This window comes from Hesperophylax consimilis, chromosome 7 (genome assembly GCF_061612785.1).
Source record: "Hesperophylax consimilis isolate HC1 chromosome 7, BYU_Hcon_1.0, whole genome shotgun sequence".
Lineage (NCBI taxonomy): Eukaryota > Metazoa > Arthropoda > Insecta > Trichoptera > Limnephilidae > Hesperophylax > Hesperophylax consimilis.
This window is the reverse complement of record NC_142842.1, coordinates 42,041,960-42,069,621: the sequence shown is the minus strand read 5'-3', so window position 1 is coordinate 42,069,621 and position 27,662 is coordinate 42,041,960. Positions and strand designations below refer to the sequence as shown.

Genomic DNA, 27,662 nt, shown 5'->3' with positions numbered 1-27,662 from the left:
TTAGATTTATTACTATTATTAATGTTTTGTTTTTCTATGTTAAGGTTAAGAATACATGTATGATGGTCCGTTATGTTGTTTCTCCATATTATTGTTTGAAGATTATCAATGTAGTTGGAATTACACCATATGTGATCAATACATGATGGTATTTGATTATTAAATTCTCTAGTATATTTATTAATACAGGGTTTAAAATTTAAAGCGGTCATCATGTTAATATAATTGTCCTTTTCAATAGTGTGATTATTTTCAGCAATGTTAATATTAATATCGCCAATTAGAAAATTATTTGTACATTTATTATTTAAAATAATATTATTCAATTCTCCAATAAAAGTGGATATAACAGCAGAGTGTGTCCTGTATATTGATATTATTTGTATAGGTAGTTTATTATTAATGCTCAGTCTTATAATAATACAGTTTGCATTAGTCATATTCGTTTCAGTAAAGAGTACGTCTTTAAATATCGTCTTCGTGTATATAACAATACCACTATTTTTGTTAATATAATGTGAGCTCTGAAAGTAGTTGTAATTGGGGAGAGTTGGGATGATTGAGTTGGTGTTTAAATGTGCTTCAGTCAGTATGATTATGTCAGGATATTTGTTTAATAAATTTAGGTTTATTAATAATTTAGAAAATGATCAAAATTTTTCTTTATAGATCGTATGTTTAGATGCATTACGGTAAATGAATCTGGAGTCGTTTGAAGTATTGTGTTACAGTCATTAGAGTTGTCACAAATTACATTTTTTACGTAAAATTTTTTTTCCAGATGTTGAATAATGTAGTCATCCATTTCTAGTTTTAGCAAAAGGATTAAATAATATATAAGCGTTTGATGCATTTTTGTTTAGTGAAGCGAAGGAATATATTTTAAAAATATTACGATATTGGTAATTGTATTGTATATAGTTTTTAAACGGTTGTGAAATGTTTTCTTTAAACACATTTAAAGTTTTGAAGAATTTAAACGATATTATAATTTGTAGTATACAATGAGAGTTTTTCGTAAATGGAAATAAATTGATATGTAAATTATTGGAAATTAATATACAGAATTTTATATAAAGTACTGAAGGTATATTATAGTTTTTATAATACAATCTAACTAGTAAATTAGTTTTATGATATAGTCAGAATTCTATTTTTTCCAAAGCTATTTTAAGCATTCTTTGATAATATGGGCAAGCTTTATTATTTGCTAGGTGATTTGTTGGTATTTTTAGATTGAATCTTTCATTTGTTGTGGCACAATTTTTACATTTTGGAGAAGTTTCCTTATTTTCACAGTCCTTGTAGGAGTGGTCTCCTGCACAGTGCATACACGACATTTTATTTGTTACCTTTTGTAGGCATCTGCTTGATGTGTGCCCAAATTTAAGGCAAAAATAGCATTGTACGACAGGATTTGTGTCTTCCACGTATATTCGCTGATACCCCAGGTTGATTTTTCCTTCTTTTATTATTTCTTTTCTGACTTTGTTGTTGATTTCAACAATGTAGCTAACATTGTCATTAAATTTATTTTTAATTATTTTTTTAATTTCAAATAGGGTACTTCTGTTTAGACCTTTTGATGGATCTTTTGATGGATCAACACAAAACTCCTTTGTCCGAAGGATGTTCTGGTCACCGGCTGATACATTAAAGAACCCAATCTATGGCAGTATTAATGTTGTTTAAAATTTACAGAGGGCCTGTATTATGTACAACTGCCTTATTGACATAATTTTACTTTCACTAATATATGAGTCGTGTAATTTCTATACCCGCTATATCAACTTTCATTGATTTGGAGAAAACCGCAAAAAACTGTCACATCTCTAGCGTACATAAGTAAATGCATTACAATTTTTTATATAATGAATTGGAGTAATAAAATTTCGAAAAGCATTTATTTTTCTATATATGTCTAGCAATAATTAAGTAATTTCGATAAATAAAATGGATATAGCGGATTTTGATACTCACTTCGTGATTTTGAAAGTCAACTGAGCCGACATGGCGGGTTTAGAAACTCACGCGTAGATCATTTTGACACACGAGCGTGGCGTCAGAGCGGCGGCCATATTGTATTTTGGCAAAATAACTGCTTGTGATTCGTTGAATCCGATATAGCGGGTTTTGATAGTAACTTTCTGTATGATATAGCGGATTTGGTTTCTCACTCGCAGTTTAAACATGGTTTTTGGTCGCGATAAGGAGGGTTTTGAAACTCAATTTTAGGCTCCTCTTGTTACTCGCAAAAATGTGAACAAGATGTCATACTCAGATTATTTTGTCAAAAAATCGGATATAGCGGGTATAGAAATTATAGGATTCATATTATAACTGATGAATACAAAAAACTCTTCTTATACATTATTTTTTAAATTAATTTTATTGCAACATTTAAAGGCTCTAGCGTGTCATGTTACAAGAACCCCAACATACAACATTATATGAAAGCATTGATTGAACAAGTGCATAGTATACAGTTTTTAATGTAACTATGTCCAATATATTTCTCAGAGTCTTGAAGATGTAGGCTAGCTTTCTTAGTTTGTTTATTAACACATTCTTTGCGGGAAACGAGAAAACTCGTCATACGCCTTTTTACAGTATGCGGAAAACTTGTAAACAAGGGATTCGAAATGGGTGCGGGGTCATGTGTTTTCTATTGTCGGTGGTACCCGATCTATCTACTTGTCAATACAACAATGAGTTTGAAACACAACAAAAAATAAAAATAATAAAATCGTTGTTGCGTATGTTCCGCTCACAAACTACGCAGTGAAACGCGGTACATGTGCAAGTTTTGCAGTGTGCGTCTGCATAAAGGAAAGTGTTTCGAACACTATCACCCGTTGAAGCACTATTAGGTTATAGTTTTTTTTATATGTATTGACAATTTCTAAATAATCTTGAAATTTTGTATGAATAAAGTTATTTCAATTGTGAAATACTGTACATTACATACATTGCTAAGTAAATAAATAGAGACATCTTTTTAAAGTAAAACACTGAAAGTTTCATCGAAAAATATCAAATAGATCATAAGATATGAATATTTTGCGGAAAGTCTAATTTCGGCGCTCAAATTTAAAAAACACCCGCGGCTACGCCGTGATTAGGCGGAAAAATGCCCGACCATATAGTGTTAATATAGTAATATGATTGTACCATTTTAGATTTCTATCAATTATTAAGCCAAGATATTTGATATTGTCTACTCTTTCCAAAGGTTGACAATTACACTCCTGCACACAATAATGTATTTTTAAGGAACAATCCAAAGATTGCTGATTTACAGAGGAAATGTTAAAAGTAATATATTTTGTTTTGGTCATGTTTAAGGTTAACAGGTTTTGATCAAGCCAAATTATGATTGCCCTTTTGCCTTGCACTTAGTTCAAGTTCCATCCGATGTGTCACCAGCAAATACCAAAACAGTGTCATCTGCAAATACAACTGAAGTACCAGAAAATGGTTGTTAATTATATAACAAAAATAAAATTGGACCTAGAACACTACCTTTATGAAAATACACTTTTTGCAATTTATTTATTGGTAACTCAATCAATATTGTATTTTCACAAAATAATTAAATTAACGCCATCTATGAATGCGTAGATTATAACATATGTTACATTTACCCTGAAACCCTAGCAGTTAGGTCACATTAGATTCACAACACTATTGTTTTATTTTATTTAGCCGTTCTTGCAAATTGTACTACCATTGGTTTGTTTTTGAGTATAAATCCATTAGTTTCACTGACTGCTCTTTGGGAGAGTTCAACGGAGGGAAGGGAGACAAAAGCTTGACCTTTCATTCTACCCTCCTGCATTACCCGAATGCTAAACATTTCCAATTCATTCGCATCACAATCTTTAATATAACGTTTGTAAATTCTTTCTATATCCGGAGTATCAACCTCTTTGGATAGATTTTTAATATAAAGCCTCATGGACGGAGTACCGGGATGATAATTCTTGAAAATTGGAAGTGATTTCATATCTTTCACAGATATTTTATTCTCTGATAATTCTTTCAAAGTGATTACTTCACTTTCTTTATTTGATTGACTGTGTTCAGGAGATTCATCAAGATTTTTAACATTTGAATTAGGAACTGTTGGTGGAAGTGGATTTATTTTACCTATTGTACCGATAACTTCTGTTCTGTTTTGAGGTAAAGGCAGTTTACCCGCCAGCTGTATATTGGTAACCTTAACTTCAATCTTCTTTACTTCTTGTAATGGCATTTCGTCAAATACTTCTTTAGCTTTGAAGATAGTAGATTTCTTATCAGAAGTAGATACAGGCACTCGCATAAGTCTCGGTTTTTTATTAATTCTTTTTACATTAGAAGTCCTTTTCTTTGGCATCTGTGCTGGAAATTCAGCGTGGAGTGTGATATCTTCATTGCTAGACATTTCTGATTCTTCAGAAGAGAGATCTCCGTTTCCTTTGGAAATAATTATAGGAACTGAGGGTGGCTGGACTTCTGGTAGTTTAATATCGAGGACCTGTAAGCAATTTTCAATAAAGGATTTGACATCCTCTTCAACATCATGAAACGGTGGATCCAATCCTATTTTATTCATCAGATGGAGAGTTTGAATGTAAAACTTTTCATTCTTCTGCATTTCAAATATCATATTAAACAGTGTTTGTGGAGATGCAGCGGGATATTTGTAATTCAAGCTCGGAGGAGGTGGCTGTAGTAAGCTTATAGAAGGATTCCAGCTATTAAGGCGGTCAATGTACTGTTTAACTTGTTTGCAATCCTTTTCAGCACTTCCATTAGACTGTAAATTATTAGCTTCCTTCGCATATTCAACAGTCAAACGTTTACCCAGTATTTCTAGTTGATGAAGACGAGACAAAGCTTCTTCTGCTGCTGCTATTGACTTAAACGATGCAAAGGCGGTATGGGCATTTGTATTTATAAACCATACTTTTTGGGCCCCGAAGTGCCTGAGGAAATCTTCCCTCTCTGAAGGACTAAGATCGCTGCACAGATGTCTCACTAAGAGAGTTGTTGACATTTTAATTCACTAAAAAAGAAACGATCAAACAAATATCGATTCGTTTAAAATAACTCTGATTTGAACTGTGAAACCATAAATAAATGAAACTGACTGACACATTCTGACCATAGATAAAGTTGTTGGCCTGTCAAATACTTTGTTTTTCTTTGAACAATTTCTGACGTTTGACAGATTGTGTCAATATTTTTCTTGGCTCGATAGGCGTTTTGAACAAATTAACTTTATTGTTATAATGTCATCCATTATCTCCAGGTGATAACAACTATTAGACCACAGGAATTGTTTTGTCTCCAAAATGGCGACGCCAAACCAGAGTATGGAAGAGTTTTACCTCCAGCTCTCAGAAAATCCAATCAGATTTGATGCTGTCAGCCAGCTAACAAATGTATTTTTTGACGATACAAATGGACAGGTAATAAATAATCTTTATTTTTTTCGGTGTGTTTTAACAGTCATTATTTTATTATTATTAAAGCTATTTCCTTCCTAAATCAACTGATTTTGCTTCAGGTGTTTGCCGTCCGTTCCAGTGGGGTAACTGGCGTGATAGTAAAAGGCCCCGACCAAAGCAGTTGTACCACATTTCGCATGGAAGATAAGGGCCCAGTAATCTCCATAAAGTTCTCTCCAGATCTCTCCGTCCTCGCTATACAGAGGTCTCACACATCCGTGGACTTCATGAACTTTGAAAACTTGACCCCCACCACGGCAGAGTACTCTCAGAATTGCAAATGGAAAAACGGTTCATTGCTGGGATTTGTGTGGACAAAGACAAATGAACTGGCATTCATATCTGACCATGGGATTGAAATACTGCAGGTTTTACCAGAGAAAAAACAACTTAAAAGCTTGAAGTCCTCATCAATAAGGTTACTAAATTTTCATGGTTCTTGTTAGTTTTGTAGATCTTGCTTCTAAGCTAAACTTAGAATATGGTGCACATGAGTTTTTTCAACATAATGAGTGTTTTTTTTTAATGTGAATACCGCACAAGAAGGTGAGGAAGTACCTGGCTATTCACTGGGGGCCTACTCTGTATCTTTGGAAACTTTCCTGCCGCCGGTTTAGCCACGTCACAAACCCGTATTAACCCTTCCCTTACGGTGTTCAAAATTTCCTCGTCCTCCGGTGCTGTACACTCAGTAAATATTTATATATTGTAATTATTTAATGCAATACATAAATGTATTGCGGAGGAATACCGAAAATTTGAGCTTTGTGCTTAGTTTATTTAGAGAGATATTTTATTAATTAGAGTCACTCAGTTGACAGGACCGGCAAGGAAAGGTTAAACCACGAACTTACAAGTTTGTTAACCCTAAAGAAACAGAGTAGGCCCCTGGTCACCAAACACGGCTAAAGCCATTTCGATCAATGTTTCAATTCTGAGTGGTGACCTTACACCAGGGCGATACTGAGAGTATCTTCCACTCTGGAACGTGGTGCAAATATACTATGCATTATTTTAATTTATTTAATTGTGAAATTACACAAATTAATAAAAATAAAATTTAATTGCGCAGGCAGGAATTTGAACCCACAACATGTGGATTGCTAGTTGAAAGTTTTATCCCTCGACCAAGGAGGCCATCACTGCTAAAATTACGCTGTTTTGTATGTACGCCTCGATATTTCAATACAAAATGAAAGATCTATCTGTGGTCCTTCCACCAAAAACAAAGAAATCAATTTTACACAAATTATGCTCTGTGCCATATTATGTTTTAACTAAGTTAACCATTGGCATCGCTCCTGCCGGTGTGATCTTCCACAGATCTATAGGTTGTGCCGGTGGCTTAGTGGTTTACAGCATTCTCCTTGTTGTTCCTTAATTCAAAACCCTCGTAGCAATAACCTTCTTTCTCTTCTAATTTAATAATAAAATAAAATTTCAATACCGGTCAGTGGCTGAGTGAGCATCGCGTTTGGGTCCCACCCATGCGTCGTGTGTTCAATTCCTCGGTTGGCTAAGTCCCCATCACAACACAAGCAACATTTTCTGCTTACTGTGGTGGTAGTAGGAGATTTTAAAATATTGTCAATATACTGTGGCAGCGTGTTTGTATGAGGGCTGTACTTATTTGTAATTTACTGGGACTGCCCAAACCGTAAATTGTGTTCAGGAGAAGGAAGATTGAAACGAGTGTCTGCACAATTGATTTAGTTTATTTGTGAGGACGAATATTATAATTTATACAGAACGCGGTGACGGTGGCAGAAAGAGTGGAGGTACTGGCGGTTAAATCGAACGTTGAAACAGGAATGAAGATTTCTCTTCTCATGCTCGCTTGCGTATAGCAGCGGATTAATTCGCGTTATTTCCACATGTGGGGGGAAATAAAGTAGTCCCACAATACTAAGAATGTTTGTCTTCCTTTTAAAAAAAAATAAAAGTAATACTGTTTTTATATCCAGTGCATCCTGGTTCTCCTGGTGTGCCCGAAGCAAACTAGTACTCCTGGCCAGTGAGAATGGAGTCTACCTTCATCCATTTCTGCTGAACAACTCCTCCATCACCAAACTGCCGAGAGTAGAAAGTAAGTGAAATATGTTTCATAACAAAATTAGCCTACTAATTTCACCACAACTGCAACTGTGCCTTCATCAGGGTAAGTAAAATATCAATTTACCGAAAATTGGCCGAAAGATCGTAACCCACAGTTTGGCTCTAATAATATTATTTTATCATAAGCTTCCTAATCGACTAGACTGCACTGTCTCGATATTTGAGAATACCAAATTAACACGCCCAAAATAGATTCTGTGCCCCTATTTTTTTTTTACATTAACTTCACACGGGAGGCCCTGAGGAAAATAATTTCCCTTAGGGCCTATGTCATCTCTGGGGATGCTGTGTGGAGGGTCTTTTTGGGGAGAGGAAGGAGTGAACATGGGTCTTGAAGATAAATCATATTTCCTAAAATTTGGTTTTTGTCATTTACATTGTTTTTTCGATCATGGTGCGATATGTACATTAATTATTGGTATTTTCGAAGGAAGCAAACACTTTGGGGTATATTAAATGAAAAAACACACTTTGTAATTCACCACTTTTTATTTGAATTAATAACTGACAGCCAACCGGGTTTCGCTTATCTCAAGTTTCATCAGGGCTTATTGTATTAACTAAAATTTAGTTAATATAATTTATTGGTATTCATAATGTTAGTGTTGCCTCAGAAAGTTACTTATTATTCAATATTTATAATTAATTGTTGCTTATTTTCAGTGGAAGGTTCGAGAGCAGTAAGCGAACGCGATGTGAGTTGCGCGAGACTGTACGAATCCTCGTGGTGTTTGGTTTTGCGCCACGGCGGAGAGTGTCCTGCGGAAGTGCTGGCCCTCCCATTAGACTCCTCTCCCTCTGCGCACAACAAAGTTCACGCCTTCCGTACTGGGCTTGTCGGACGGTTTGCGATCAACGTTGTGGATGATTTGGTTGTTGTGCATCACCAGGTAATGAAAAACACTCTATTTATTGTTTGAATCTGATCAGTTGGTTTCTTACGAGATTGCTTTTAAGTTAATGAACCCATCCCAAAATGTCATCATGACCGGTTTTTCTTGCAAGATGTCAATAAAGTGATATTATGCTCATTTGGGGCTCTGCAGAGCTCAGTATAAAATAGTACCTCAGGCAGGGAGGATTGACGTATAACATAACCGTGGAATAAAGTATTGTGAATATAATTTAATATTCCTATTTCGAGTGCATCCAGAATCTGGCAGACCGGCCCCAACTGCGATGGTTGAGTTCCTTTTTTTATCCTATGATCCAATCTTCGCTTTTCTTATGTTCCAAAAGCCCAGGTTTAAGCATTGAGGAATACACACAGTTACGGAGAAACCACTGAAATTATTATTATCACTATTAGCTACTAGTATTACAACTATTTTCCTATCTCTTTTTCTTTGCAGCAAATGGCGTCTGGACCTTTTTTTGGCTGTTAATTGATCATAATGTGATGAAAATGCATTATCCATTGACAGATCTCTCAGTTCGAGAGTTTTTTCTGAGACTGTTGAAGTTATGATGCGATAAGATATCTTACGATAATAATGAATATTTTTTCAGGCAAGTCAAACATCTATGCTGTTTGATATAATGGAAAGTGGAACCATGGAAGGAAATAATGTAATTATTCACGGACCAATAGCACCACCCAAATCCTTGAAGCCTGTCGTATTGCCCGATCAAACATGCCAAATGTGTATCCTTTTTATTTATAGCACTTTTCTGAACTTTCACTCAGTTTTTATTAAAGAGAGTGGTCGTAAGAGACTTTTAGAAACTTTGAAACTAAATGTGAATATCTAACCGGTGAGTAGCTGAGTTGGCATCACGTTTGGGTTCCACCCAGGCGTCACACGTTCAATTCCTCGGCTGGTTAAGTCCTTCATCACAACACAAACAATATTTTCCGCTTACTCTAGTGGTAGTAGGAGGCTTTCAAATATTCTCAGGTTATTCGTAAAGCGGGAATGTTTGTCTTTCTTTTTAAGAAATTAAAAAAAAAACAATCTGTTCTTTTTTATTTTACACTAGCTGGCTGTGGCTCAGTATGTCTGTGCAGATAGAGAAACAATATCGCTTGTTGCTTTTACGTCCAACAGATGGCCCTGTTTAAAAAAAAAAGCATGTTGTCCAACAGATGGCGCTGTTTTTCAAAAAAGCAGATTTCTCATCCAAAAATACACCCAACCACAAATTTCAACTTCCCTACATAGAAGGGGGTCTGTGGCAGGACAACATCCTATATTATAAAATGCATTCCAAATGGTTGAGCTAAATTCTAACTGGTTTCTAATCTTTAAATATAAAAATTCTGCCTGCGTGTGTTTGTGCTCGCAAAACTATAAAGTTGTTGACCAATATCGCTAAAAATAAAATAAAAAGATTAATTTTAAAAGTTATTAGTGTCAGGAATGTTTAGAGATGTTTAGTGGTAGAAGTCGGAGACACCCGAGGAATACTTAACGCAATATCTCTGCACCGTAATGAGATGCGGAGTCGACTTAAAGTCTATGTAATGTAGTTTTTTAACAGTAACATTGTGGTATACAGAAGTGAATGGTGGAAGAAGTAGGAGGCACTCGAGAAAGACATTAGCAATAGGGAAGCATTGAGGGGGAACGTAATTTCAAATGTAACGTTGTGTCAAAATAACAAAGCAATTTGTGAAGAACTTACGCAGATTTAAGATTTTGAACAAATGAATATTTACATTTTTATTTAAATGGAAGACAAAAAACTGTAGGACATTACATACAACATATATTTTGCGATATTTTGAACCATCATTATTGACTAATTTTCTTTAACCCTTAAATGCATACTGTTGCAAAACGGCAACATACCGTTCAAACCACCTTTAACTCTTTGGTGTATACTTAATGCATGCCGTTTTAGAATTATCAAGTTCACGGTAATATATTTTATCGAGTGGCATCACTTTTTTTTTCTTTCGCGAATGTCAAATGTCACTTTTTCTTTAACAAAGTGAAGATTCTCGAAATTTGGTTGGAGGTTAGAATTACAGTTTGGTTTTGCTGTTATTATTTTGATTTTCTTAGGTAAGTAGATACAATAATACAATACTTATATGTAATAACTCGTATTTTTCCGGTACACTTATTAGTTTTGAGAATTTTTTTTAGGTTTTTTTTTTTTTTTTTCATATGTAAATTGTTCATATTAATTTTTATTAAATACATGGTGTTGTAAATCTGCAACAATTTTTTTTTAATAAAATATCATTAAAAAATTACAAAAAAAAAATTCTTTATATTTCCTTGCAAATATCTACAAAATATATTTTTTTCCAGAAAAATTAATAAATCATGCATTTAAGGGTTAAATTACGAATTAGGAAATTATGTTGTACTTTTTTGGCTATAGTCTTTTTAACCGCTTCTGTGCCAAGAGCGAGTTAACTCGCATTCTTGGCCTGCTGTGCACAGCTACACTTCTACCTACTGGCATTTAAAAGGTTAAAGAAAGCAAATTATTTACATATACTGTTATGAAGTACAGTCACCCTATACATTAAAGTACAATCACCCCATACATTAAAGTATGGTCACGTAAATTAAATTCTCCCACCACGCACAAAGCAGATGGTCAAACGCGCCATCGCTTCCGCGGTCGCCCGTGCTGGCAGACAATATCCGGCATCTGCCTGGGACACTGTGTCGTTGTGCTCCGCCGTTAATATTGCTCACCCGAGCATGACGCAATCTTACCGGAAACTCGCGTATTCACGCATCCTAAAAACAGACTCAATTGTTGTAAACGATATTCTGCCGTACTGTTTTTAATCATGAATCGGATCCAATATATTCGGCTCTTTGGAGTAATTCTTCAGCTAAATTCGCGTGTGCCCCAATACCTCGCCTGTTTTGCCCAAACGGGCCATGAGCGTCCAGCATGATAATGACGAAGCACAGTAAGCAACTCCAGAATTATTCCCCTTTTTTATTTTTATTTGAACAGAGAGTCCCCCATCCCTGACGAAACATAGAATCTCACCTATCTACCTTGAGCTATCCTAATCCATCTTGGTTCAATTCCAATTTGGAGCCTAAACACCATTTAATATTACGCTTACTTACACGTGTAAACCCTATACTTAACACTACATATGTACTTTAAATACAATAACAACTATGTATTTTATTATTTTGCTTCTTATCTAATTGCATTAATTTATTTTATTGTTTATGGAAAATAACAAAACCATAATAATGTTGTACCTACTTAAATAAAATTATGTATTGATTGCAAAATAAACTTAGTGCATTACACAAAAACATTAAAAGATACTAATATGATAGCTTATCTGTCTATTGGCCTTAGGAAGCGTGCATTTGTTTTACATTACTTTTAGATAAGAAATAAATCTGGATCTTTAATTCTGTATCATCTCTTTAATTTATATATTTTTTAGTCTATGCTAAAATCCATTTTTTTTAGTGAAACCGATTTTGATTTTGAAATCTAACTTTTTTCTGATTACACATATATGTATCTTGTTATAGAAATGTTTCCTTAACCATATTATAAATAATAGACTCTGGGAACTGGGTTGTGTTCCAACCAGACATCGTCATAGATGCTCGTCTCGGATGCCTCTGGAGGGTGATTTTGAAGCCTGCTGGTTTGCTGTGCGCCGTTCCAGAGAAGATAGTCAATGTACTCCTGAGGAGGACAGATGGCCGTGCTCCTATCTTTGATATCCTGAAAGATTTAACGGCCGATGGGGGAAAGAATTTAGCTCCATTGATGGAGATATTTGATCAAATTAATGCAGTTTATAGGTAACTTTATTCTAACTGTATTCCTTGATTTTGTACAGATTTTATAAAAAATTAAACTTTTGCATAATAGGATATTTAGTACAGAGAAAGCACGTACAGTCCTTTATATTCAATTCATAATTCCACAGTGCGTAAGCGTGTGTTTTGTATTTTTGTTACCCACTAATCATGTAATGGATTAGTGTGTTATGACCAAAGATATTAGAAGAACGAGATATGCTATGTTGGCCGCCGGACCGTAGCCGGAGTACTACCTAATTAGGGTACTTTGAACGGTATCGGGACGTGTACGCACAGAAATCTGTTCTATGTATTAGTGCGGATACCTTAGCGCAAGCGAAGGTGTGCAGTAGTATTGGTGAACAAAACCGGCGACACTCGGCAAAACAATTCCACTCAGTACGAACTGCGCATAGCACATCTCGTTCTTCTAATATCTTTGGTTATGACATATAAATTTGGTACCCTTTGGTGAAAAATATTTGAATTCGTTCTGTTTTGCAATAGTGTATTACAACGAAAGAAAATAAATTTGATTTAGATTTCAGATTGATTACTGGCTGGAAATTTGTTTCGTTAGGGAAATAGTGAGTTTAGATTTTGGTCAGAAATTAGAATAGTAAATAATAAAGAGATAGAGATATTTGTGTATTATTCAATTAAATTCAACATACATACTTACTGCAAATATGCAAAAATATAATCTGGTTTATGTTTAACTTACAGAAAGTGGGCAGAACAAGAAATGGCTAAAGAAACGGGTCAGAGTTCCAGTCAGTTTAACGATTCCAGCAATAAAACCACCCCTTCTCAAGTGCAGCATAGAGTCGTCATTTCTCAACAAGATATTTACACCAATGTTCTTCAACACCACACTGACTCTCCGCACATTATACAAGTTAGTTCATATTCATAAGTATTAAAATTAATATTTTTTTGCATACAATTGTAGTTACTATTATTATTGTATATTATTCATTTATTGTTGTGCCTTGTATTTACTATTCGTTTTCTATTTTAGTGCTTATAGTAATTATTTAGTAATGGAGTTTGGTTTGTTGCAATTTTCCAAACTTTGTATTTTGGTAGTGGAAATGGTTTTCATTAAAGTAGTAATAACGAAGTGGTCTTTACTGTGTGTTCCACTGAGCGGAGGCCCCCATTCTACAATTTTAAAAGGTTACTTTCGGTATGTCAGATTATGTAGTGAAGTAACTTTTCTTGACTTGTCTTCAATATTCAGATTTATTGTGGAACCGTGTAGTATAATGGTAATAATATATATATATTTTTTTATCACCTTTGAGAAAAACTTTACATTGCTCTAAGGCCACATAGTATATGAATTTATAGTATTTATCTACTTCATTTTAGCTGTTCTGTGTAATTATATATTATAAATTGTATTTTTCCTTTAATTCAGGTGGTCCTGAACTACCTGTGCTCCATGGCGCGCCACCGCATCTCTCCGCAGCACGCCCTGACGGAGATGCTGGTGCGCGCGCTGGTGAGGAGTGGCCGCTTCTCCGACCTGCACCAGCTGCTGCAGTATGGGGCTATCGGAGACTCCAAGCCCCTGGCTTGCCTGCTGCTGTCGCTGGCCAACCTCCATCCCGCCGCGCACCAACTGGCGCTGGACATGCTTCATAGGCTGAATGCTCATGAAGTAAGTACACTGCTATCATAAGTAAAAATGAAGCCAGAAATTTTCAATGGTCACATTCTGATGTACTTTTTACTATCATAGGTTGATAAACATGAAAGGTCTCGTATATCAGAATGTGACTATTGAAAATTTTCAGCTGCCTTTTTTCTTACGACTATTCTGTTTTACATGATTTTGATATAACAGTCAAAAAGCATAATTGTACTATCTTTTCTTATTAGAATCCCTAACCCTTCTAATCCTGTTATTAGAACCCAAATTTAGTGTTGGAATAAACAATAATATGTTAAGTATAATATTTTACATTCTGTAGTGATTTTCATATGATAAAATCTATCTCCCATTTACCCATGTCGGTGGTCTAGTGCAGTGGTCTCCACCCTTTTTGTCGCCGCGGACCAGTCAACGTCTGAAAATTTTACCGTGGCTCCCTAAGGGTGGTTAAAATGTTAATATTCTAGAACTTCATGTGTCAGCACAGGTTGTGCGGAGTTTTTTTTACTTCAACGGTATTGTGTCGGCGGTTACATAGCGTAAAGATGTTTTCAACAGAATAAGTTTTTTTTCACAGCCCGGTACCATTTGCTCCACAGACCGGTACCGGTCCGCGGACCGGGAGTCGGGGACCACTGGTCTAGTGCACACATGTGTTATGTGCAATTTGAAAGTTCAGTTTATAAGAATATTTCAGGTTAATTATAAGATTAAATAATGATGTGAATTTCCTGCTAACCATTTATTCATAAAGTAAATAATCTTGATAGATACATGCTTTTCACACATATTTATTTTTACTTAAAACACTTAACATAAGCCATCAATGTGTAATGTAGTTTTTACACGGCGATAAGTATCCACTCGTGTGTATAAACAGCAATTTTAGCAACATTAGCATAACTTGATAAGCAATAATCTCTTTTTAAAATATTGTGTACTACAAACCAACCACAGGACTGTAAATACTGGAATAACAAAGTATGTTTATTGCAGGAGGCTGTCGAGGTTCTTCTGGGTGGCGGTGAAGTGATTGCCGCCGTAGGGGTGGCAAAGCAGTATAGCGCCTCGTGTCCCGTAGCCATCGGACAGCCGCAGACGGGCATAACCAGCGTGTGGAACTCGCTGCCCGCCAGGAAACTGCTGTCCGCTGCCCAGGGGGATATCAACACCTTCACCTCCGTTTTCCATGCCCTCGAGAATAGGAACAGGGTCACCAGGAACTCACACTGTTTCTTTAAAGGTGATCATTACATAAACATGATTTATTTCTTCTCTATTGTACTAAAATATTATATTATTGCTTTTCGCATCTGTCTGTGCGCTTATTTCTTCTAAACTAAGCAACAGATTTTGATAAGGTTTTCACTATCATTTAGAAAATTTCTTCTGAAAGGTTTATATATATATTTTAAATTCATATTATATTTAAGAAAGCAGAGAAAATTCGAACAATGCCGGGTACACGTCAGCTAGTTATTACTATTATCACAAGTTGAGATATTGATTTCTTATTATTAATTTACAAAGGGCAAACATTTCCTTTCTTGACAGCGCTCGAGTATATGTGGCGAAGATGACTGTTGTAAAATTAAGTGCAAGCTGTTTCGCAGAATGTGAGCAATTCATCAAATTCCAAAATTAATTTTCCAGTTCTGTTGTTATTTCATTGTGGGCAGGTTGTTTGACAGTACTTGGATAATAACAGAACTTTAATATTAACTTTGAAATTTGATGAATTGTTCAAATTCTGTGAAACAATCCGTCCTTGCTTAATTTGATCTGAATATTATCGTGCTGTCCGTTGCTCACTGCGGTTTCTTTATAAAGGAGCTTATTATATATTTATAAGAGTTTCTTTATAGAATTAACTCCAAATCTTACGGAGGTTATAAGAAGTCCTCTTCAGAGACATCTATTTAGCTCTCTATAATAGGACTGTGTGGATATTATTTAATGATCAACTTGTTTATTTTTCAGGTGAACAGTGCGACTCATTTGTCCAGCTTTACCGCATCCTCTTCCCAGAATATGAAAGATAGCCGTATCAGAAATAAATTATTTATTCCTACATTATATTCTGCTGCGTACCTAAATTTACACAATATTATTATACAAATCAATAAAACACTGTTAATATGTTAAAATATACAAAAGTATTTATTCAAGACCCTTTTTTACAATCTAAATAAATGGTTCTCAATCTTTCCATGAGTAAAAGTGTAAATACATAAATGGTTCTCAATGTTTCCATGAGTAAAAGTGTAAATCCTAAAATTCTATGTTGGACAGGTAGAAAAATAAGTAGGTAATATCATTAGTATGTTTTGGAATAAAGCTGTAGTTTGCACAAGCAATAATGTTTTAGGAATATACAATGAAGAAGATTACACATTTTTTTCTTATTCAAAATGTAACACCACTCGGAGAGCCTTTCCTTCATGCAGCAGTTTGAAGGCTTCATTAATTTTATCAAACTTCATGTTGTGTGTCACAAACTCATCAAGCAATATCTTCTTCTCCAAGTAGTCTTCTACAAGCTGGGGAACACTGTCGCGGCTCTTCCAACCTCCAAAGGCAGTTCCTTTCCACGTTCTCCCAGTAACAAGCTGGAAGGGTCGGGTGCTGATTTCCTGTCCCGCCCCAGCCACTCCCACTATAACCGACACCCCCCAGCCCTTGTGGGCCGCTTCCAGGGCAGACCTCATGGTGTTCACGTTGCCGACACATTCAAATGTATAATCCAAACCCCCGGTCATCTCCACCAGAACTTCTTGCATAGACTTGTTGGGATGATCCTTAGGATTCACAAATTCGGTGACACCGAATGCTGAGGCCACTTCAGCTTTGGCTTGGTTGAAGTCGATTCCGATGATCCTCGAAGCCCCGGCGGCCTTGCAGCCCATGGCCACGGCCAGCCCCACGGCTCCCAGGCCCCAGATGGCACAGCTGGATCCCTTTTCTACTTTGGCTGTGTTGAGGGCCGCTCCGTACCCGGTGGAGATACCACAGCCCAGCAAGCAAACCTTACTGAGAGGGGCCTTCTCGTTGACTTTGCAGATTGAAATCTCAGCCACGACCGTGTACTCGCTGAATGTTGAACACCCCATGTAGTGGAGAAGTGTTTTACCCTTGCAGGTGAACCTCGATGTTCCGTTTGGCATCATTCCTTGCCCCTGAGTCACCCTGATTTTTTGACACAAGTTAGTTTTGTTATTAAGGCAATACTCACATTCCCTGCATTGTGGGATGTACAGTGGAACAACATGATCCCCGGGTTTGACAGAAGTTACGCCTTCGCCAATACTCTCCACGATTCCTCCTCCTTCATGTCCCAGTACAACTGGGAACATTCCCTCGGGATCAGCTCCAGAAAGGGTATACGCATCGGTATGGCATAGCGCGGTCGCTGTAATCTTGACTCTGACTTCTCCCTTTTGCGGAGGCGCTACTTGAATCGTTTCCAGAGAAAGCGGCTTCTTCTCCTCCCAGGCGACAGCAGCACGACATTCGATAACTTTTCCGGCAGTTGCAGCCATGTTTAAAATGTATACTTTATCCGCACGCTATTAAATTCTGAGTGCAGAGTGCAACTATCAACCGGTGTGCCGGATATTTTTGAACTTATGAAGAATATTCGAATTTACAAAACCGGGGATAAGCAAAGATAACACGTCACAGGAAGCTGCGTAAAACTGAAGCTCTCAGTTCTGTGCAAATTATTGGTACAATACACGAATGCGGAACACGTTGATGCGTTGAAATAAAAGTTCGTAAAGTTATCAAACATAAATAAACCACTCTCTAGATCGATATCTTCGGGCTTTTTGTATGGCGCCATTTTGTCACCCCCTTAACCACAGACGACCACAGATAAAACGGTCGTTTGGTCCAGACAGGTAAATATATGGTGGACCATAAAGAAATCTCAAGGTCATTTAAAAAACAGCAAACATAGACAATATACCTGCACCCAGCTAACATCGTTCATTCACTAGCCCAAAAAATTTATATAATAAAAAAATACTGGAATGCAGGAAAAGGAAAATAAAAAAAACCCACAGCTATGCACACATCAAAATATTTTTTATTTTCAAAAAGACAATGGACAGTAATACAGAACAGGGTCAGTACAACCGATGTATTGAGCATTGATTTATCATTGAAGTAGAAGATAATACTAATATATCTAAACAAAACATGAAACAGAACAAGACACAAAAAAATAAAAAGTAACAGTCTCAACTAGGAATCGAACCCAGGATTTCTGTCTTACTGCAACAACTTAATAGGATTTAATTTGACCTTGCACAATAATACAAGAATATATACACAAAATAGCACTAGAAGTTATTGAAGTTCTCCTGCAAGGGTTTCATATAATTTTCACAGCTTTGTCGTCAGCAAACATCATTGAAAATACTGGTACTTACATGATGTAATTCTGGAGAGGTTTAAATGAACTTGTTTGATGTAATCGTGGCTTTGTTTAGCAATTTTAGTCTCCTAATACGTGGTATAAGATCGCGTCGGAATACGGATAGGTCTGAAAAGGAAAATTAATCAAATTATTAGCCAATGAAGTACATTAAGGAATCATGAACATTGTATCAAAGAACGAGAGGTTAGTACCTGTATTTAACAACGTGATCGGGTCCTTCTTTCAATTGGTGGAGATAGACCGGATATTTTATGATGATTGGAAGATTAAGCGTTGGCAACGCATTATTTTTTAATCCCATTTTTGATTTCAATCGCGAAATGGCACACACAAACAAATGTATTTCTTGCTGCTTCTTCCTAGCACTGGATTATCGAATCCATTTGAGCAACCTTTAACACAACACGGCATTAATTTATCACCTTGAAGAATTCTAGCACGCAACATTATTTTTAGATGGGTGAAAGAAAATTCAAAATATTTACGCTAAAACCTTCAACTGAGTTCAATCTGCGAAATGACGTCTTGGAAATTACCGTTATTTTTTTATCGGAGCATAACACATGTTTAGCTTCTCTTTCTGTTACACGAGTCGCTACGGTAGAGAGCGAGAGATCAAGATACAATTTTTGCTCTGAGCCAATGAGATCTGAGCTTTCAGCCACAACAGCTTTGTCTATAAGAATTTGGGTTGAGGATAACTCCTCCCATCAGGGTTACAAGGTTATGCGAGAGTTATACGCCCCTGTTATCAAATGACCACAAATGACATTCCAGTGACATTCGAGGAGCTAGATCATAAATGTTTTGACATGAAACGAGAGGCTAGTTGCCTCAAAATTTCATCTCGCTAATAAAAAATCAAGAGCTCTTGAAACGTCTTGCAACTTGGAAATGGACTGGGAGGCCATTAGGTCCGGCCCTATGAGGGCGCAATTGGAGCAGTCCGCCCCGGGCGCAGAATTTCCAACGCGCAAAGGCGCTGATAATACCTAACAGTCCTAACACATCGCCTTTGAGATTATTTGTCATGAAAATGCGCTACACAAAAACACAAACGATCCAAATATTATTGATTACAGTGATCTGATTACCTACCTAGGCGTATAACAAAGGGCGCCAAAACTTTACTCGCGCCAGGAGTGCCGTAGGATACACCATTCACTCATATAAATCTTTGGGCGGCCGTGGCCTATGGTTTTTTTCATGGCCGTGGTGGTGTGACGTCGATGATCTTAGACAAAGTAAATCATTTTGGTTTGTATAAAAAATAGTTTTTTTTGTGATTTTCCCTCTTAAATGGAGACAATTGCTGTAATTTTTAGTGCCAATATATTTTTGACTATCTAATCTAATGCATTATAAAATCTCCCTTTTTAAATTAAATAAACTTGATTCAAAATAACGTTTGATCCCTTGTTTATCATGGGTTACATTAAAATATTAAATTGAACTTTTTTCATGTCAGCGGCATAATTAGAAATACGAGTTTTAATATTTCTTGAAATATTATTTTAAAAATGGTTTTACCACGCAAAAATATACAGGTATATAAATTTTATAATTTCTTGAAATTTTATTTTAAACAGTCCCCTTGCAAATATTTTTTTTATCAGAGCGAGAACGCTTGATTAAATGATTATTTGTTTTATTACAAGTAGGTACCAAATACAAATACTGGCAACATTGAATCCTGTCACCATGGTTACAAATTGTAAGCAAATTTGAAATCGTCGCGATATTATAAATAAATAATATTTTCATTCAATTTAAGTATTTTATTTAGTCATTGCATTTACCAGCTCAAGTATTATATAACGCGTCAGGTAAAATTAAATCCAATATATTAGAACGTCTCCAGAAGCGAATAAACTTCAAAATGGAAACTAACACAAAAAAAAAAACTTTTAAGGATAAAATAAAAGATAGAGTATCTCTCCTAAAACAGAAATCTTCAGACACTCTTTTACATGCCAGATCCAGTTATGTCCATGAAAAACTTCACGATAATATTGAGTTTCAGCATTGTGTTGAATCATTTTTACCCCAGCTGCATCATGAGAATGAAATTGAAGAAGCATTATTAGAAAACATTGTGGAAATGAGAGTGAAGGAAAGTTCCCAAGCAAGACAAGAGCAACGCAAAAGAGAGGACGATTTCTTCATGGATGTTTGCAAGGATATTACAAATAGCAGTTCAAAATCCAAAAAGAAATCAAAATCTCCTACTGCTGAAATTGTAAGTTCACCATTAAACGAAGACGACAGTGATGAACATAAGATTACACCCTCTATCAAGACAACATTGAAATATTTTGACACGGAGATTAATGAAAAGTCTCTGGTGACTTCCACCATTATTTCAAAAATGCATTGGGAAAACGATGTGAATTCTTTATTCTGGGATGGTAAAGAGAAATCCATTGAAAATTGCTTGGCAGGAAGGAATATTAAAGAAGAAGGCTTCTTTGTAGGGTCAAAGCCAAGAGCGTTCTCCCAGCGATTGAAGGGAATTTTGAGTCATGCAGACGATCAGAGGTATTCAGCTCTTTATTTCAGTTAATAACTTCAACAAACAAGTTCTAGAAAACCTCCAGGTTAATTATATCATTCAAGTCCGCCCAACTATTGAATTTGGGAGCCACCTTTGGGCTGGTGCCCCAAAATACTTGATAAACCTGCTTGAGTCTGTGCAAAGGAGAGCGATCCGTCTGATTGACAATCCGTTGTTAACAGACTGATTGCCTTCTCTGATGCATAGACGCAATGTAGGCATGCTGTGTCTGTTCTACAGGTATTTCAATGGAGCCTGCTCCAAGGAGCTAGCAGCATTGATTCCTGATGCACCGGTGCACGTGCGCGAAACTCGACGGACACGAACTGAACACCCGTTCACGGTTGACGTTGGCTTCATGAGAACGGGCCGTTTTTACGACTCGTTTTTGTGTAAGTCGGCTCGTATGTGGAACGAGCTACGGGCATCTGTTTTTCCTCCCTCCTATAATCCGAGCCTCTTCAAGGCCCGCATTAACAAATCCCTTCCTACAGCCCCTACCTTACTCCGCCTCACAACGCCGCCCAACCGGGTGGTGACATAGCTCCCCTGTCTGTGCACTGCACAGGCAGGGACCCTCTTGTGAGGTGTCACATAAAAAAAAAAAAAAAAAAAATCATTTTAAGATTGTTTCAAAATACAACTTTTCAAAATCTTTCGTTTTGTTTTCCAGTGAATGGTTTGATGCAGAGGGTGAACTGATGCTAGAAGACAACCCAGTTTGTGAATTGACCAATCAAATAAGATATATCCCTATCAAAGAAGTAGAACTGTTGACTATTTTCACTAAACCTGTATTATTTTCAAATAAAAATGTAAAAAAATATGTACCACTTGAAACGCAAAAAGAATTTGGACAGAGTCTTATACAATTTAATTTTCGGACACTTAACTTCAACCATCATCCATTGTTTTCTGTAGAACACGTTATTGCTCAAAGGGTTGTAAAAGCCTACGATTTGTACATAAAAACACAGACACAGGGCACACTCAAGCAACATGAAGATCTATTATCTTCTTTGCGACGCACAAAAGCATTCAACGAGCAAAGAATACTTTTGGAAAATGACAATAGTCAAAAACGTCTCTATAAAAACGCAGATTTCAGGAAAAACATTAAAGAAATAGCCAAAGTTAGGAAATCTAGATTTAAGGAAGCTTTGATTCAGAGAAAATTAGAAAATGAATTGTTAAAATTATGGAGGAATATGAAACACATCAGAAAGCAATTGAAGTACACAAGTACAAGCCTTGTCTTAGAAGTAGCTAAAACTGAATCGGATATAATCGAAGACAGAGATGCTTGGGAAGAACAGTTCGAATTGGAAGTAAGTGATATCATTGCGAAAATAAAATGCGATTATTTTGAATTGAGATCAGATTTTTCTAAAAATAATAAACGACTGAAAAGAACTAGCCCAGACTCGGAAAACGAATTGTCTCAAAAACCTCATTTGGAATATGATGAAGTTAAGATAAGAAAAACTCTTTTCAATGAGATGTGTGAGACTTTCCGTCAACCGGGAGAACCGATCATTTCTTTTAAATTAAGTCACTCTCGAGCCATCATAACCAAGACCCCCGCCACTTTGAGTGAGGTCAACCGGAGATTGGATGTAGATAAAACTAAAATGTTCATCCAAGTATCAGTGAACAATAAAGACGTGTGTAAAACCAAAAATATTCCAATGAACCATGATTTCATAATGAAGATACAAGAAAGCGGTTCCATACGTTTACCTAAGGATGCTAAAAGTATAAAATTGTTGATATTTGAGCACAGCTCTTTCCTTCGTCCGACTTCGATTGGTGAAATCTTTATCAAAATACCAGAAAATAATGTCCTTGCATCAGAAGCTAAAACTGAATCATATCCATTTCTGCTGAAGAACAAGCGTAATTATAATCATATTGGCGTTGGCACGTGTAACTCACTTGCTGAAATCATTCATAAGAAACATCCACAGCTGGTCCTTCAGAATATGGATCTGCAAGAAGTAATAGTGTGTGAAGGATCTATAAACATGAAGATAGGTTGGACCACGGAAACCGGCACAGAAGACGTATCTAATCAACTTCAAACAAATCCTTCTGCCACCAACTTTGTATTATGTAACGAAATTCCAAATGTTGAAATTATGTCACAATTATTTGACACTGTTCTGGACCCTAATGATCCCAAGAACTCATTTTTATTCACATTTATGAACAATTTCAAAGACAAAGCTATAAAGAATGATAAATTTTACCTAAACTATTTTTTCAACTTTGATTTTCTGTTAACTAGAACTTCAGACCCGTACGTCGATATGAAGTCAGTAGTTGACACAGATAATCAAAGAGAATTAATTAGAGGGAATCGTTTGGAAGTGATATCCAATGACGGGGCAAGTACTTCTACGATGAGTCGACCAAGAGGAAGTGTACTAGATGATACCACTCTACTTAAAAAGATATTAGACCCAATAGACCTACAAAGAAGAACCAGTATAAGATATCTCCAGCTGGTAAACGAGCACCTTTCGTTGCAAAGTGACAACGGAAACAAAGAAAAGCAACTCAGTGATATTGTAACAATATTCAAATATCCTGGAATAAAAACAATCACGGTAAACTTTTTGAGACCAAAGAGGCCGTTGTTTTACCAAACAAGACAGCAACCTTCAACTCCTAAGCCGCAGATTGTCGACACCAAAAGAGATTATACCCTGAAAATATGCATTCTTAAAGCATTCCAGCTTCCATGCAGATCAGAAACAATTCAAACTGGTACCAGTTCTAATACTGATGAAGGTAGGCCAATTAAAAATTATCGGTAAATGTCTCTACATATCAATATCAAGTTGAATGACTCCCAGATCTCTAAGCTTTAAGTTATTTTTTTGTTTTCCAGGTGGAGGCTTGAAAATGATAAGTTTAAAGCCTTTTGTCCGAGTCACTTGTCAAGGAAGAAGTTTACGCACATCGACAGCAATGGGAAATAATCCAACATGGAATGAACAATTGTGTTTTCCCGTCAGGTAATAATCTTAGATATATGTAGTCCCTATTCAGGCTAAAGTAAATCGATATTTGTTATTTTTCTTTTGATTTGTAATATCGTTACCTCAAAACGGTGTTTCGGGGTTGGTGACCTTTGCCTAAATGGGGTTGATAATATAATTTGCATATTATAATATTTTATGCAGAAGAACAATAAATTGACCTTATAAAGTATTGCCTTTATTTACAGGTTCGATACATCTTCAACTATCTCATTCCACCTATTTGATGAGACGTTTGAAGACTTGCTGGCTGACAACAGATTGGAGAACTCTACAGTGCATTGTCAGTACAGTGCCAATTGGTTGGGCTCAATGAAGGTTTTGCTTCCGACTGTATTTTCTCAGACAAAGGTAAAAATATATTTTTTAAAGATTTTTTTGTATTCGAGTGATTTATTATTCTACATAAGTAAAAATATACATTAAACTTATTTGATTACAGATTGAAGGCACATTTCTAATGAATTCTCCGCCAGATCTATTCGGGTATAAACAAAATCTGGAAGAGAAGTATACCCACTCGCGTGTTTCATACGATAGCTTAAGAAAAGAAATTCAGTTCAAGCAAAGAGAAGGCTTCTTCATGACCATGTTTCTAGAAATATTTCCATTATATCTGGATCCACCCTTACCTTTGGAAATATTAGAAACTAACGAGATGGACTACATGATCAAACACATTGAAAATTTCACCGAAATCTACAAAAGCGCATTTCCCGAGAGGAAACTTAACATACTCGTCCTCGACACGAGTGGAAAATACATTTGCATCACGCGATTATTCAAGCCGCTTCCCTTACCCGAATTCGGTGATAATTTATCAACAATGTTTGCAAATGCATCTGCATATGAAGAATCAGTGTCGTCTAAGAATTCAACACCAAATAAAAAGAAATCATCTAAGAATCATAGTGGTGATGATGCGGCAACTCGGAGCACTAAATCTGTAATCTCCACCATTGTGGGAGAAGGTAGGCGCTCGTCCAAGACAGGGAAGGATATATTTGAGATGAAGAGTCTGGATGAAAACCTGACAGACAACGGAGAACGAGGTTTGGCCAGTAAAATACAAATATGCACAAGATTTGTAGCAATGATTCCACTATTCGAACTGAATAGCTTGAGTAACCATTCGGTCGCTCTTTCTGGATATGTAAGTTTAATAATGATTAATATGTAATACTGAGCATTTCATTAAGGGCTTAAAAAACTTTTGGAGTTTGGTTTACACTTCGACTTAGTTTAAGACATTAAACAACTGATTAGCCTCCTAGGGACCGTTTTTTTAAAATTTGATCGAAAAAATTCCAACTTTGGACTCCATTTACTCGAAAACGAAAGCTCAAATCAGAAAAAGGTATACCACAAAATCAGCTCCAAATATGATGAAGATTTATCAGTTTCCCAAATGAAGTACGATTTTCTGAATACTGTTTATATACAAAGGGGGTAAAGTGCCCTAACTTCAGGGGGGGGGGGTGATTCTGCGTAAAGAAAAAAAGTTTTTTTTTTTTTTTTAAATTCCAACATTTTAAGGTATTTTTAGGTAAAAAAAGTTGAATTGTGTGTACGGCAAAATAAATATTCTTCGACGCAAAATTTATTTTTGTATAGGAAAACAAACATTGGAATTTCGAAAAAAGTCATTTATATAGTATACTTCTACAATAATGTAGAATCACCTCCCGAAGTTTATGCACTTTACCCCCAGACACCCTGTATTAATTAAAACACATTGATTACATCATTTGTTTATATTCCTTCAGCAAACTTTGCGATTGGTCTGTGGTTCAATGATGGATCACACAATACTACTGATGAATTACTTCTTATACCTGGGTATCGATTGCTGGTTCATATATGGTCTGGCCCTTCCCAGAGGTCTATCCACCTATGTCCTGGTGCAGGAGAACCAACAGACAAAGGAGTTGAGAGGAAAGGAGGGATTGAAGAGTTACGCACGATTGCCGGGAGTGAAGGCGAAGAACGTTTGGAAGTATTGTATCTACGACGCTACCACTGGAATCAAATATGATACCAAGGATCCATTCTGTCCACTGCAAAGGGTTTATTTTGTTTGTAATGGTGAAAATGTGAGTCTATTTAAATAATAATCAATATGTAAGGTGATCTCAGTGGAAAACTCCTTGGTTGTGGCCCAAGGGTTGTGGGTTCAAAATTTTGAAAATAAAAGTAAGATTTTTTAAAGTTCTTTTGTTAAAACAAAGAGATAAAGGCCTTACATACCTCCCTGCAATCGGAGGCGATTTAGGGAGAGTGGTGGTGGGGGTAAAAATGGCGCCTTCTCTACACACCCGTCCTTGCTGCAGTGTGAAACTGATTGTGCAGCAAAGCGCTCCTCGATTAAGATGGCACCAACACTTTCCAAACATCAGAAAATAGGAATGGCTCTGGCGCTTTCTTTCCGACCTGATATTGTGGGGTTGAGGGCCCGATTTTGGAGTTCGATGAAGGGAGCGATCTTGGGTGCTCCCCACCACTGCCACTTGCCTCCGATTGCAGAGAGGTGTGTAATGCCTTTTGTTTTAATGCTTACTTTGTTACTTCTTGGGAATAATGATATTTATTATTCTAATGGTTCAAATATTGGTACAATGCATTCTCAAAGTACCCAACTGGCTGCTCACATAACATTTTTGTTCTTTCTAAGTGTAATGTTCATGCACGTAGTGATTACCTTCATGTTGCTTTACTCAAGTGTGTAAATTGTTAACCTCGATACAGGCTTAGAAATCACCAGTTTGATTGATGGGGTATTTACAAAATTAATTCCTCAACCAATGGAGAATTCCAGGCATTCGGTTGTGGATTCGGCTGCGCTCATTAAAAAAATCATACCTCCAAATATATGGAATCATATAAACTGCTTACTGTGATTTAAAGCCAATAAATCCTCCTATATGTCATCGTTTATCCCATGTTTGTAGGTTATATAAAAATTTCGAAATCAGAAATAAACTAAAAAATTAACAAAAAATTGTCCAAAGAAGCGAAGTTAGCAGTCCACAATGGAGTGCTGGTACCTACCCTGATGTGTGGAAGTGAGGCATGGAACTGGCAGAGAAAGTAGATTGAATGCTTTTGAAATGAGATCCCTGAGGCGTATGTGTGGTAAAACCATGTATGACTGTGTGAAAAATGTGGAGATCTGCAAAGAGTGCAAGTAGGCATAATAAGTAAGATTAAGAAAGGATTAGAGGGTTTGGGCATGTAGAGCGAAGAAAGGAGTGTAAGGAGGATATATGATGCAAAAGCGAATGGTAGCAGAAGTCGGGGATGCCCGAGGAAGACATGGCACGATCAAGTGAATCAGATACTCGAGTCGGGCTATGTCAAGAGTCAGAATAATAGAAGAGTATGTATGAGACGATGTATGAATGTGAATGAGGCAAGGAGTGTGTGCCAAGACCGAGTTTTTTGGCGGTCAGTACTCTCTGCCTACCCCTGCGGAGAAACGGCGTGATGGTTAGTTAGTTTAGAAATAAAATTAATTAGAACTAAAATTGCCTACCTAAATTTAGGCAGCCATCGCTCAAGGCTTAGAGCGATGAGACCCAAATAGCCATCGTTCGACTATTTAC

The 27,662-nt window shown here is 36.4% G+C and overlaps 3 protein-coding genes across 3 annotated transcripts; 1 reads left to right on the top strand and 2 right to left on the bottom strand.

Moving 5' to 3' along the window:
• Positions 1 to 3,400: 3,400 nt before the first annotated feature.
• LOC149422810 (RNA-binding region-containing protein 3-like) lies at positions 3,401 to 5,041 on the bottom strand. Its single transcript, XM_089634014.1, has 2 exons — positions 4,159 to 5,041; positions 3,401 to 3,459 (listed from the first exon to the last, which is right to left on the bottom strand). The coding sequence occupies exons 1-2, from the start codon at positions 5,039 to 5,041 to the stop codon at positions 3,401 to 3,403; spliced, it is 942 nt and encodes a 313-aa protein (XP_089490140.1).
• Positions 5,042 to 5,323: 282 nt separating this feature from the next.
• LOC149422809 (regulator of MON1-CCZ1 complex-like) lies at positions 5,324 to 16,123 on the top strand. Its single transcript, XM_089633974.1, has 10 exons — positions 5,324 to 5,456; positions 5,555 to 5,913; positions 7,460 to 7,581; positions 8,274 to 8,500; positions 9,120 to 9,255; positions 12,115 to 12,361; positions 13,088 to 13,259; positions 13,785 to 14,027; positions 15,018 to 15,264; positions 16,002 to 16,123. Exons 1-10 carry the CDS (start codon positions 5,340 to 5,342, stop codon positions 16,061 to 16,063), a joined length of 1,932 nt encoding a protein of 643 aa, XP_089490100.1. The 5' UTR covers positions 5,324 to 5,339; the 3' UTR covers positions 16,064 to 16,123.
• Positions 16,124 to 16,167: 44 nt separating this feature from the next.
• On the bottom strand, positions 16,168 to 17,802 carry LOC149422808 (alcohol dehydrogenase class-3-like). Its single transcript, XM_089633973.1, has one exon. The coding sequence runs from the start codon at positions 17,558 to 17,560 to the stop codon at positions 16,424 to 16,426; it is 1,137 nt and encodes a 378-aa protein (XP_089490099.1). The 5' UTR covers positions 17,561 to 17,802; the 3' UTR covers positions 16,168 to 16,423.
• Between the last annotated feature and the right edge of the window lie 9,860 nt (positions 17,803 to 27,662).

Excerpts from the sequence above, each read along its gene's own strand:
- LOC149422809 (XM_089633974.1), top strand. The coding sequence starts at position 5,340 with ATGGCGACGCCAAACCAGAGTATGGAAGAGTTTTACCTCCAGCTCTCA. Across the intron at positions 14,028-15,017 it reads ATAGGCTGAATGCTCATGAA|GAGGCTGTCGAGGTTCTTCT; the intron begins GTAAGTACACTG and ends TGTTTATTGCAG. Across the intron at positions 15,265-16,001 it reads CTCACACTGTTTCTTTAAAG|GTGAACAGTGCGACTCATTT; the intron begins GTGATCATTACA and ends TTTATTTTTCAG.
- LOC149422808 (XM_089633973.1), bottom strand. The coding sequence starts at position 17,560 with ATGGCTGCAACTGCCGGAAAAGTTATCGAATGTCGTGCTGCTGTCGCC.
- LOC149422810 (XM_089634014.1), bottom strand. The coding sequence starts at position 5,041 with ATGTCAACAACTCTCTTAGTGAGACATCTGTGCAGCGATCTTAGTCCT. Across the intron at positions 3,460-4,158 it reads AAACAGAACAGAAGTTATCG|TTGTATTTGCAGATGACACT; the intron begins GTACAATAGGTA and ends CTGGTACTTCAG.